We start from the raw sequence: 14,520 nt of genomic DNA, 5'->3' as shown, positions 1-14,520 counted from the left end.
ATCTTCAACTCTACGCATCGTAATTCGTTTTATCCTTGATTTATGTTAATATTTTTTATATTATTACTTCAACACTTTAAGTTGAACCAAATTTTTCCAAGCTTACTTTATCAATATTTTCAAGAATGTCGTATATTTGAATATCAAATTATATCAATTTTCAATTGATATATTCCCGTAACCTAATCCACGATGATTTAAATGAAATTCAGAAAGAGTATCGCGCGAGAAGGAGAGAATGTGATATGATAAAAATAAAAGAAAAAATATAATAAAAAAGAAAAAGAAAATTATATTGAAAAAAGGTAAAATAAAAGAAGAGAAAGCTCGACGTCCGGAGTAACTCGACAAAAACGATTTGCAATTGAATCGGATCGCGTGCAACGAATGCAGCCGTCACTTCGTTGTAACCGTTAAAATTGCCCAGGTTGGAAGAGAGAGAGGTGATGGAAGGGAGATAAAGGGGAGGAAGAGAAGAGGATACGTCAGTTGTTACCACGACGATTCCGTAGGACGGTTTTGATGACAGATTACCCTGATCCGCTTTGTGGAGAAGCTCTCATTTAGACAGGGAATATGATCGAAGAGATCGCGGCTAGTTCTACGACAAAAAAAAATCCTTCCTCTTGTTAGTCCGTTTCAAACGTATGGACGTATTGCGAGAGAAGACAATGATTAGTCTTGCTTAAAAAAAAGAAACAAAAAATTCGAAGTGAAAAAAGACAGCAATTTAATGAATTTATTTCCTAACGTTTCAATATTTCCTTTTGCGAGGGCTGTATGATTTTTTTTTTGTTTTTTTTTTCGAAATAAGATATACCTTTTTTATCATCTAAAAAATAGCAAAAGGTATTTTTTATTTCATTACTTTTTTATTTCATTGGTAAATATAATTAGATCAAAATTTTGGAAAGCTAAAAAATACATTTTTTTGTTAGTGACATTAAAAAAAGGTTTTAGATGTTCCTAATAGCTTCGAATTCTTCTAACCCCATAAATAATTTGATTCAAAAAAGGTATAATATGTCTAAACGAATACAAACAATTTTCAAATTAAAATGAGTTTACCGACTGTTCACTTATTGTTAGTTTTAACAAATAAAAACTATAAAAGAAACTAGTAAAAAAAGGTTTCGAAATTACGCAATCGGGTCTACGAAATATCTAAAAACATTTCCCCAAACAAAGTTTTCTCTGATATTCTTATGGAATAAAAATTTCTCGAAGAAGGTCTACTACTAAGGTATGCCAAAAGGAATACAAATATAAAAAAAAAAAAAAGAAAAGAAATAAAAAGGTTTAAAAACTAAAGGGAGAGAGAGAAAAATAAAAAAAATTAAAAAGAAAAGATCAAAAATTGTAGATTTTTTAAACAATACAGAAAAGAATAGACGTAACTATGCTTTGTCAGTTAGAATACTGATTTTTTTGTAACTGGTTACTATAAACACAGACAAAAAAACTAAAACGAAAGAGCGAGAGAAGAAAAGAGAGAGAAGGAGATTAGTGACATAGAAAAATGTAGAAAAATAAAAGTAAAAAATGAATATGATTAAAAAAATGTAAAAAAAAAAATAGACATAACTATCTTCTGTCAGAGAAATGCTGTCAGAGAGATGCTGTCTTTTCAGAAATGGTAGGTATATACCTGGATATTATTTCGAGAGAGAGAGAGAGAGAGAGAATTTGAGAGACCTCGTGGCCGAGCACGTGAGAAAGCCACCCCCACCTTAGTCGGGAAGGAATAGAGAAGGGGTGCTTGGCGTCCCGCCCACGGTAGCAGTGAGCAAGAGAGAGAGGGAGAGAGCGTGGCCTACCAACGAAGCCTAGCCTCGTGCTTTTCCACTCGAGTCGTTCCCTCGCACTCTCCCGAGGCTCACGGACCTGAGAGAGTCTCGGTCCTGCGTTCGCCGCGTTCTATTCACCATGAACACGTTGCTTACTCTCTCGCACTCAAGCCCTCAGTGTGACGTGTAGCCCGCCTACAAACGGTAGAGGGCCGTGCCTGGACGGGCCCGATACCGGCACCGGATTGGTCCTTCCTCTTTCGCACCAGCGTTGCGCGCATCGAGCTAACCCGCAAGAAGAAAACTCCAGTGCACGGGGAACTCGAAGGACCCCCCTCCTATAACTCTATGTGTTCTCTTTACGTTCGTCTCTATATACATACACACTTTATATATATATATATATATATATACATCTCTCTTTCTCCATTTATATCTACTCTGTGCGCGCGCGCGTGTGTGTTTGTGTCACGCGCGAGTTAAGAGAGACAGCAGTAACAACAGAGACACGCAACGGAGAACGTCGAGCGAAGAAAAAGTTCCTCTCACTGGAATTCCATCCCCCTCCTCCTCTTCTCTTACTCCACCTAGTCTTCTTCTTCTTCTTCTTCTTCTTCTTCTACTCTTTTACTTCGTCGTTGTCGTCGTCGTCGTCGTCGTCGTCATCTTCTTCAAAGACCACCATCTCTTCTTCCTGTCCCCACTCCCTTTTATACTTTCTTCCTCTTCCTCTTCTGTTCTTCTTCTTCTTCTTCTCCTTCTACTATACTTCTTCATCTTCTTCTACTTCTTCTACTCTACTACCACCCTCACGCCCCTTCTTCTCTTTTCTCGACTGACTTTCTACCCTCCCCTCCTCTATCTACCAATCCCTCCACCTCCTCTTCCTCCACTAGTACCTTCTCCTACTACCACTCCATCACCATTCCAACCATACAGCACCTCTACCTCCTCCTTCCTTTCCTCACTCGTCGACCATCCGTCGCCGTTGGCCGCCCGTACTTGCTTGCTTGCTTGCTTGTTTGCTTGCTTGCTTCCTCGCTCCTCTCGATTTCGGTCGCACGGTTTACGATATGTTTACGATACCCAATGATATTCGCGATATGGCCCAAAGTGATCTGTGATCGTAACCTCGGCGAATTATTATCTAAAACCTCCGCGACGATCCTTTTATTCGAAAGAATTATCTTTATCGGTAGTGTAGTGAGGTGAAAAGAAGGACAAGACACGTCGATTATAAATCGTATCAAAGTGAAGACAGTGAATTGGCAGTGTGTTTAGCATTTTATGCGGGATTATTTCAACTAAAAAATCTTCGTTTGATTCGTGTGGAAAAATTGACAAATTTATTATAATCGTGAAACAAGACAAAACACGCCAGAGAAATCATCATACTATGAGATAAAAATATTATTATTATTATTATTATTATTACTATTATTATTATTATTATTACTATTATTGTTATTGTTGTTGTTATTTTCGTTTTTATTGTATTCTATTGCATCATATACGATTCTATAATATCGTAAAAATAATAAGAAAAAGAAAATATATACAGAATTATAGGAAGGTATTAAATAAAAGTAGAATTGAGTGTGTTCCATGCGTGGTAAGCAAGAAGCTTTACTACGACAAGATCATCATAAGCTTGAGGATCAACATAACAGTGAGATCGTTGAGCAGGTAGGTGACCGGTCGAGAATCTGTGTGACTAAAGAGTTCACAAATTTGAAGACGAGGCCGACGACACCCGTCCTGGCGAACGACGGAGGGGGCGGCTTCTGGCTGGCCACGGTGGCCGCGGGGGTTGGTGCCCCAGCCGGGCTGCCCCCGCACTCAACGCATCATCCAACTATGGACCCAACTTGTGTAACTGCCGAGACCGGCTTCATTAATAGTCAACCTTCAATGGCCGAATTCATGACTGCTTTGCCGCAATTGCCTAACGATGGGAACCTTCAGCATTCACCTGGTACCGGTGGTTCCATAAGTCCTGGTGCACACCTTCCTCCCTATCATGGAATGATAGATCATCACGGAGTAACTGATCCATCTGGTGTCAACGTACCTGAATATCCTTGGATGAAGGAAAAGAAAACCACAAGGAAGAGTAGTCAGCAAGGTAAGCCTACTTGCTTACAAATCTATACATTTTATATACAAGCATAACGTAGGAATAATATTCAAGAAGCGTTTCATTTTAATTAACCTAGAATAAGATAATTTTAAAATTGCATACGATAGCACAAAATGCTCGGATGAATATCTAAACTCTGAGTAATTTAACTAGAAGATTTTCTATTACCGATAATAATTTTCAACATTTGTATGAGATTCAATTAAAATGAAAGATTTTTGTTACTTTTAGATATGTATAATATACCGTAACATATGAAAGGTTCATAAGAAATTCATCATTATTTTTCTCACGGACGAATGCTTCTTGGAAATTTGAACGCTCATCTCGTTTAGTTCGTATACTCCATTTTGAATTATTAGATTATTATATAATCTTACGTACCTTATTCGAATATCAAGCTTCAATACTACTTTAATTACATATGATAAAGCAGAAAAATACAAAACTATTAAAATACCTTATTACAATCTTAACAAGTTAATACATATAGTATCGTTGAATCAGTATATAAAATTGGATTAATAATTTTTCTATAGATAATCTCATAAAAAGAAAAAGAACATTCCCTCATCATTCACCTTTACCACATCTTCAAATAGGATAATGGCAAAGAAAAACTATCAATGTATAGAGAAACGTTTATTAAGCGGTACTTCATAGAATTCAATTTATCTGGTTACAACATTAGGTAGCTTAGTAGGAGTCTATTAGCCTGCCACTGTTGTATTGTGTCTCTCTACAGGGTGTCCAATGTCCGTCGGCTAATGATAACCCTAGCCACTCCTTTTCTTCGACCCGAGAAACCTTTCCAAGATCGAAAGCATCTGGTGTGTGCACCACACACTAAAACCACACGTTTCCCCAGCATTTGCAAACACGAGCTAACAAATTATGATGTATCGTTCCATGAACGAACGCTCTATTCCTCAATAGCTTCTCGGTCCTCGGACGCACATGCCGCTTCCCTACAACCCTTTCACAATCCAATGAATTATTGTTTTCGAGATAAATCGTTGTTGATGCCTTTTTATTCATAACCATGGATACACAAAGTATATATTTTTTTCAAAACTAAATTTTTCTTCCGTAATTATTTCACTTTTTTTTATATTTAATTTTTTTTAAATACCTTCATTGTTAATATACATTCAATTTGAATTATTTTAATGTAACCAACAATATTTAATCATCCTAGAGAAATAATATTTTATTTAAATATAAACAATTCCAAAATAATAGATTTAACTTGTATTCAATTAAATTACAACATATTTATAACATAATTTTTTAAAAAAAGATCTTATCAGAGGATAATATTTGTATGTAAGTTGTTAGAGATGTTGTAAGATTTGAAAAGAAAAAAAGTGCTCACAAATCACGGGAAGATGACCGGACTAGTAGTAGACGATAAGGGAAAACACGTGGCGGGGGGTTGTTGTAGGATAGAACGCAGGGAGCTCCACCTCCCCTACATTGCTGACGGAGGCGGAGGCACCCCCGTGTGAGTTATGGCCGTCCCGACGCTCTCTCTCCCGTTATCCCAGGGCTCAATTTACAGATGATTCCGCGTGTTACCGCCGACCAGCGGCTGGTTAACCTTCGTGCCAAACACTTAATCTTCCAGCGTGTACCGTGGACCGTCCTTCGCCATGGACTCTGACCACTCACAGGACTTTAGGATCGGTTAAATCGGTGTCGTCGGTGTTTATACTCACCCAAGAGAATGAGAGAAAGAGACGAGTTGCTAGAAAGAGAGACAGAAGTGTAAAAGAGAGAGAGAGAAAGAGATAGAGATAGGAGAAGGGGATGGAGAGACAAGGAGAATAGGTAGATAAATGGAGAACGGTGTAAGATACTGTTGTCGAATGGCGACCCTAGTGGCCCATAAAGTTCGCCAACCCTTCGTATCTCGAATCCATTGTTGCGTACAACCTTCTGTTACGAGGACATCATGTGGCTCGTGCCACGGATCTTTTCAGATTTATGGCTACTCGATATGGTTCGTAAGGTCCAACAAGTTAGTGGAAAATAATCTATTTTCTAACGTTTAAAATCTATCATTTGGAAAGAATTTTGAATGAATTCGTTAAGAGAGACTTTTGATCATTCGAAATGACACGATAAAAATCTATTTGAAACAAATGACAATGTCAAATTGAAAGTAACGTTAAACGTTCGAAAATATTTCTTAGGAAGTTAAGAAAGATCTCGTGGTAACTGTGACGATGAATGATGAAGGAATATGCCGACGGATTCGCCGTCTATCTTCTTGATTATTCATCTCCGAATTTCAATTAGTCAAAGCAACAGGAGTTGGACTCGTCAGCGGGTTATTACGAGTGCCTTCGTGAGAAGCCGCTAACGAATTCTAAGTTGTGGTCTTGGATAGGATAGGAGATGGATCCTCCTTGGTGGTAACATTGACTAACGTAACGCCTGTTCCTGAAAGCCTGTTAGCTTTAGTCCGTTTCTAACCAATGTGTTTCTAGTGTGTGAATGTGTGGTAGTGCGTGAGAGGGATGAAACGCGCGAACGTGTCACCCTGTTCGTATTAAATTCCAATCTGTTACATTGCCGTTGCCCTATAGGAGGTGTTTTACTTGAAACGTCGTCGTCGTCGTCGTTCTGGAACACTGAGATGGGAGATGGCTCTGATTAGTCGAGTTATTTGCCAGGAGAGTCCTGAACCTTCTCCTCCCAAATCACCCTCTTTTTTCTTATATATCCTACCCACGATAATTCTTGCCAAAAAAGTCGACGTTCTAACTAAAAAAAAAGGGAGTCACGAAATCCACGAGTGTTTTTCTCGACGTCTCCTTCGAAACGTCTCATCAGTCACGTCGCAGCATCGTCGTAGTCGTCGTCGTCGTTGTCGTCGTTGTTGTCGTTGTCGTCGTCGTAGTCGTCGTCGTCGTCGTCGTCGTCGTCGTCGTCGTCACCAGCATCGTTGGCCAAGAGCTTCCTCCAAGAGTAAGCCGATGTGTCAATTAATTCTTGCATCCCTTGGGATAGAACTAGGCTAGAGAGAAGGCCAGATGATCGTCATCCCCTTTACTTCAACCATACTACTTAAGACCCAACTCTCACCATGCAACTTCTTCCTCTTTCTTCTTCAACAGAGCCATCTTGTAGACACCCTCCCATCTTCTACGCGACTCTTCCACGTACTCCACCCCCTTTTACTAATTAATCTCGCAATAATGACAGACTGTGAACCGCCAATGTTAACAATTGCCTTCTCTTTCGGTTCCATTCGATTTGACAAACTTTCAAAAGGATCGACAAAGTTTCAACTACTTTGGGAATCATACGATCATTAGATTTGTCCTTTATTACAATTACAAATTGTAATCTACATCGTATTCTACGTAGAACTTCGAATGAATAGATAAAATCTATAATTTCTATATCGTAAATGATATCAATTTTAGAGACAAAGATTAGGATTAGAAAATAATCGAAAATATCTAACCATAAGTATTGTCGACAATTCTCTCTCAACGATTCTACGATGCGTGTGATTGAACTACCCTACTGTTCCTGTGTATCGTTTGATTTCCAAATAGAATCGCATCTAATTTCAAGATTCATTGGTAAATAAATCCTTGCCGAATTAGAGATAACTCTCCTACTAAATCCCAAGCAAAGACGATCCCTAGAACCAGCCGTCCTATCGTCGCCGAAAAAGAAAAAAAGAAAAAGAAAAAAGAAGGAAAGACAGAGAGAGGACGAGACAGAAAAGGGGATGTCTCAAGATTGATATCTCTGAAAGCGCAATCTTCGAGCAATGTCTGCTGTTTTAAAATAGACGACATTTTCGCTCGGGAAATTTCCGAAAGATCAACGCTCCTAATGAGCGTTTCTATTCAAAAATTTTCCTTCGTTAAGTCATTTAAAGATTTTATTTAACATTTTCATTTCTATCTTTAAATTAAATAATTATGATAACAAAGAAAATGCGAAGCTAAATAGAAAGAAATTTTCTTGCAAAATATATGTACAACGAAAACATTAAATTCATGAAAAGATTTGGTTTGTTGTTTCAAATACAAGCGATGAAATCTCTCTCTCTCTCTCTCTCTTTGATTTAAAAAAAAAAAAATCAAGTTAAAAAATGAAAGTACAGGAAATATAATGAAAATAAATATATTCATTTTATTTCAAATGAAAGAACTTTTCTACCATACGATTTAACGAACACTCTTTGTGGTTCTACTTTCACTGTATGATACTAACATCTGGAGAAATCATGGTAGTCTAACTCTAATATATTTCCGAAAATATAAGAATCCGTGTTTTACAACTGGCCAAATTTTCCGTGAAGGATGCCCGGTAGCGTGTTCATATAATAAACACGGTATAACAAATTGATAATCCGGAACCCCATAATCGTACGCATATTTTCGTCCGGAATCTGTGACCCAACACTAAAAGAACTTTCCACGCTTGTTGTTGCGCCAAATGGGCCGCTATAAAAGTCTCAAACTCCCCTCTGTGCTGTTACCGTTTTATTCTTTCTCTTTTTCCCTCCCTCCCTCCCCCTCTATCTCTCTCTCTCTCTCTTATCCTACTGTTTTTATTTCAATTGTGTTTTACCATGACTGTGTTTTGAAAAACAAAACTTATTTTATTCACGTTTTTCTATCCTTTTTCTAATATCTAAATTTAAATACCAAATCATTGGAACGACTAAAATGTTAGACTTTAATTTATATAAATTATTAATTACTGTAAATAAATAATGACAAATAATTTTGAAGTCTTTTTTACAACTACAATAAAATATTCGAATAATTTTATTACTAAATTTTATTTCTAAAAATATAAACACTTTATAGATATAACAGCGACAAGTCGTAGATCGACAATTCAAAGAACCTCTTCCTACTCAGACTAATAAATTATCGGACTGGGACTGTTTATAAACCGTTTAAATGTTGGCAGGTTTAACGTGGAAAATAGAAGTGAGATACTAAACACACACACACACACAGAGAAAAGGAGAGAGAGAGAGAGAGAGCAAATCGGAGGAGTTGAAACTGTGGAAAGTAAGGGGATGAAACCGGTGATGGATGAACAGGAACAATCATGGAACTCGGACATTCTGACAATATGAAACAAAAGTGACATTTTATTTATAAACATTGACTCATACAACAACTATTAAAAAATCCAAATTTTTTAAATCGTAATATTAATAGTTACAAATAAATTGAAATAAAATGATTTGAAATGTAAATAAATTGAAAACATTTCATACATTGCGAATGAACATTTGAAGAAAGTTTACTTGATTGTCAAACGATCAATAAAATACAACAGATAAACTAAGAACATGGACGATAGTCGAGACACTTTTTGTCGTTTGGCGACATAACCGATCTCTCTGCTGACGCTCTTCTTTTATATTAAAAATGAACTGTCGCTTCCACGGTCGACATGGACGGGTATTTGACTGTACTACCGCTTTCATTTGATAAATCGCATAGCGAGCTTCTCTTTCGGTCATCTGAATTTCTAATGCATTATTTTCTCCTCGGTACCATCCGCATGGCTACGTCGAATCGTAAGGGTGATCAACGACGAGAATGCTATGGGGGGGTGACTGCCAAGGAACGATGAGAGATAGAGAAAGAGAGGGTTCAGGAGTGAAAGACGATGAGCTCTTTCACTAACGTAAAATTACAAATATTTCAAACATGAGAAGGAAACCGTTAAGAATTATGCAGACAAAAAGTAAAATAAAATAAAATAAAATAAAATAAAATAAAAACAAACATCTTAAACTTATTTCGAAGGAAAATAAAGGATAGAAAAAGATAAAATAAAAAAAGAGAAGAATAAAAGCAAAAGAGGGATAATTCTTCAAAGTCTTTGTAAAAAAAAAAAAAAAATATCAGCAACACGGAGGTGTTGGAATATCGTTCCAAGTTCTAAATTAGAAGATAAAAGATTCGAATTAACGGGCCAACTGTTAGTGTCATAGTTTAAGGATACGGCAAGTGACGTTGAATGATTTGATGTAAAGTTCGAAAAAGGGTCCGCATGAAAGCTTTTCTTAACTCATTCGAGAGATATGCGATTTTTAATAACCGTCAAGAAACGATGGAAGAAACGTCATCGCAACTCAGCGACAGGAGGAAAGAGAGTCTGGGTTGCGTCCTACTTCCCGATCGAAACGGTACCATCCGGCTAAGATGTCCTGCTATATTACGTCCTGCAACCATTGCCGACGAGATTAAGAACAGAAAGATACGAATGAACGTTTGAAAAGGACTGGCCAGTATACGTGAGAATAAGGAAGAGAGAATGAGAAAGAGAAAGAGAAAGAAAGAGACAGAGAGCGGCACTTTGATCATTGAATGACTAGGGAGTTTGTATTATGAAGGCAAACCATCGGCTTGGAAGAAACCTCGGCTTCTGCTCCTGTAGAGCTGAAAACTTTTTATATCTCGCTGTGAGGCCCATTATGGTCAACAGGTCCACTGGATCTCGCGAGAAGAAATAAATGCCAGTTTCTCGATTACGCGAGAGACACTATGCGTGTTAGATGTTGGTATGAACGTCAAATAAAAAATTTTTAAAACAAAAAAACAAACTAGAATTTTAGATCTAGCGTTAAAGATCAAGAACCAATTGGTAGAACTTGTCTTAACTTTCTCTAAAATCGTAGCTACTAACTACTCGAAAATATTGGCTAAATTCAAATTCAATCGTAGGCTTTATCATCAATTGTGAAATCACTCTGGTTAATTTTATTTTTCATAAAAATCAACCCATCTACCTCGATCATGTGAATTCGACGACAGTAATAACGTCATACCTGCTTTATAATTTCCGTGTTATTTAAATAATTGTACACCGCCAACCTCTTTTTATCTTTTGAAGTATAATTATTTGAAATTACTATTGAATACGATGAAGTAATAGTTTTTAGATTCCACGGTTAAATTTTTTCAATCCTTGACATTGATTACGTGAGTTTGAAATTCTGTTGTAATTACAACCTTCGGAATTATTATACAATATTATTTAGAATCAAAGTTAAGAGAATTGGATGAAAACGGTGTTGCAATTTTCATAAATAAATTTATACTTCGGGTAGTTTGATGCACCTTTTTTCGAAGCAACACGTTCGAGATATATAAAGTCGGCAGAAACCCACGAACATTTTAGATGGACAAGTAACTCGCAATATTGGTCAATATTCAATTTTCCCTGAAGCGTGCCAAAGTATCGTGCGAATGGACGTGAACCTATTTCTCCTTTCTTTTCTTTGACGTAATCAAGTCAATACTCATGAAACTGTAATAAACGTAATGACTCAACTTCGATTTATACACGCATATACATACACGCGAACGCACACATACACACATTCATGTAAACGTTTTTTTTTTGCATCTACTTACATAAACTGTACTTATGTTTTGAGATAAAAAGTTACATCGTTTTGGAATAAATATTTTACTTTAAATTACATAACACAATGATTATATTACTACAAAATTAATATTTTTATATAAAAAATATATTATTATAATAATAAATTTAAAAAGAAATTTATATTAGTAAAATAAAATATATTATATAATATTACTAAATTATAAAATATTATTTTGATTAACACAAATTATTTTTGTCTTCAATGCTTATTATCTATTTATGAACTGACAAAATTATTTTCATCTCGAAGAAGTAAATTTTGGTAGTGTTGATAGTTCGACAGAAAGGACGAAGAGAATTGAGGGTGAGATCGTTCGGGGGTAATTAGCCGTTAGGAGCAGCGGCACGACGCGCTAAAAGATTTCCTGCGACGGGCTAAGCCGGCGACGCCCGAAAGCCTGTGTTTATAAAATGTCACGTAGCCGATAAAAAGCTATGCGACATCAAACACCCCGAGTTACTACCGACGGAAGATGCTTTTGCGAGTTCATTATTAAGCCGTGCAATTACCTTTACTGATCCCTCTTTGCATCTCAGATGTTAAAGACTTTTCTACGACCTTAAAACTTGTCTGCTTTTTCGAAAGGTTGACTTCTCCCCAAAGGAGATATTTTTAATTAGAATTAAAATATCCCTCTCAGACAAAAATATTTTCTGCTCGTATTGGTGTTTACGAAATAATATCGAATGTCAATGAAAATAAATGAAAATATTATTTAAAAATTAAATAAAATTAACAATTAACCTTTACCACTTTTATCACATTTCTTATGCCAACTTTCTTAATCTAGACTCGACATTATACAACGTTATTTTTAAAATAAAGTTAAATATTTAAATGTGAAATTAAAGGAGTACAAAGGATTAATAATCTTCGATAAAATTTAGTTGAACACCATTCTAATCCAACATTTATTGTATTATCGAGCTAACGAAATTCAAACGTAGCTATTAATATAAACGATATTCGGGATTAGTGTAAGTAGAATGTAGCAACGATTATACAGATAAGAAACATATAACCACAACGCAACGCAAAGCAACGCGCGGTAGGTGGATAGCAATAAATTTGAAAGTGTGGAGTTCCTCGAGCGAGTTCGTCCTGTAGTAGAACAAGGTGTTGTTTGAATCGTGTAAAGAGATTAGGGTGGAGGCGCGCGATACGAGAATGAATCGGCGGCGTTCAGCGTGAACGAAAAGGGTAGTAGAGGGTGGTTGGGACTTGGATTCGTTGGATAAAAGCGTGGAGGTGGAGGACGTGTTTGTTGGTAGGGTATGCATTGCGCCGGAGAGTCCAGTAGCGATCATCAATCAGAAAGGCAGTCAGCCGTCCGTCGGTTGGTCGACCAGCCGGCTGGCTGGCTAGCTGGCTGACCAGAACTGGATAGCTGGCTACGTTCACGTCCACGTCTACGTCCACGTCTATATCCACGTTCACGTTCATGTACAGAGTTTTGCGTGGGAGCCACCAAAAGCTACGATCTGCGAGTCATGCTTTCGACCTCTATTCGAAAAATCAATGGGATTTTACTGTTAAAGTCCAACGACCCTCGTACCCCTTCTCATTTCTAATCTTTTATACTTCCTTCCAAACTTATTATGTCAAAGATAAATGTCAATTATCGGTCATTATATTACCAATAAAAGTAATCCTAATATGATGTATCCTAAAACAAATGGAACAATTTTAATACAGTAATTGTAAGATGGTATTACTACAAATAGAATAAAAAATTGATTGATCGGTCTATAGTGATCGATAACTGTTTATCCTTCTCATCGAAAGGGACAAATGATGTATTTAATAAGTATCATTTTGTCAATGTAGTAAATAAAATATCAAATAAAGATCAAATAATTTAAAAAAAAAAACAATTAATGAAAAAGGAATTAACTATCAGTAAACATATTTTTCATAAATCTAACTCACAGCTAAACCTACCCCTTGAAGGATGACAAAGCAAATGGTGTTCAATATCTGTGGATTACACCGCACGATGAAATCGGTAGCGGTCGCTTGAAAAATCAAATTGAAATGGTCCAGGGTGTAACGTATCTACACACATATATACACACGTATATATACCGTTATAGATAACATCGAAAACGTTCAAAAGTGAACGATAGAAAATGGTTCGAGCGAAAAGCATGACGTTCGTCGAAGATGACTTTGCGATCGATGATTTACGTGACCGATTTTTTGTTTCTATTGGTATTTACTCACATACTATACTATCAACTATATATTAGCGAGAAAAAGGGGAAAGAATATCGTCGTATTTTTACCATGGATAGCGTGCTCGTAGATTATAAAAATTTATACAAGATTCTAAGGTAAATGGTAAGGGAAGAAACGTAGAGAAAAAAGCATACGAGAAAAGAAGGATGAAAAAAGAAAGAAAAATAAAGAGAGAGAGAGAGAAAATGAAAGAAAGGAAAAGAACGGAGCTCTCTGTCCTCGAACCACCACAATGGATAGGGTTTGGATGGCCTCCAGAAAATATACTGGCGAGAAAAGGAAAGATATAGAAAGAGTGTAAGAGACGAAAGAAAAAAAAAAAGAGAGAAAGAGAGAGCTTGAATACTCGAGCGAGGAAAACGAACCCGGAGGAAGTCTGGAGAAGCGAGAGCGCGATAGCGAGCAAATAATAGGGAAATGATTTGCTCCTTGTTAGATAAAGGACCCTGTGGGGGGACTCGCGAAAAGAAATATTGCCTGGAATGAAAGGAAATGGTTCTGGTGGTGGAAGGACTCCATCGTGAGCCAGGGTCCTTCGGAATAGTGTTAGATCCGTTCTCGTGTAACTGCTTCGGTTTGGCACCACTGCCAGCTCATCCAGAACTCCAATTCTGCTCGATTAGGAATTAAATGGCAGAAACAAGCCTACCAAGTTAAGCCTTACCTACTCCTTTTAATTATCCCTATGGTAAGAAAATTTTGTTCGAGAAATCCTAATGAATATAAATCAAAAGCTCTTTCGCGTTTTTGTTTTACACATTTATCATAAGTGATAATATTAAAAATATATATAAATAAACTTTTTTAAATTTATAAAATTTATATCAAAATTATATCTAATAATGCCATTACCCTTTCTTACTTGGTCAAACTGCGAGACTCAAGCTCGTCTCACTTCCTAAGCT

General features: G+C 36.6%; 1 protein-coding gene across 1 annotated transcript in view; it reads left to right on the top strand.

The window, feature by feature from the left end:
* The first annotated feature begins 1,883 nt into the window (after positions 1 to 1,883).
* Positions 1,884 to 14,520, top strand: part of LOC107068671 (uncharacterized) — a 29,846-nt gene continuing 17,209 nt past the window's right edge. Inside the window, exon 1 of the mRNA XM_015325335.2 lies at positions 1,884 to 3,912. Within this exon, the coding sequence (XP_015180821.2) occupies positions 3,393 to 3,912 (520 nt within the window). The 5' untranslated portion in view covers positions 1,884 to 3,392. The remainder of the gene's footprint in view (positions 3,913 to 14,520) is intronic.

The sequence above is a fragment of the Polistes dominula genome, unplaced genomic scaffold, assembly GCF_049000335.1.
Source record: "Polistes dominula isolate Pdom_NZ unplaced genomic scaffold, Pdom_raw_medaka contig_33, whole genome shotgun sequence".
Taxonomy (NCBI): Eukaryota; Metazoa; Arthropoda; class Insecta; order Hymenoptera; family Vespidae; genus Polistes; species Polistes dominula.
This window is presented reverse-complemented; position numbering and strand designations above follow the sequence as displayed.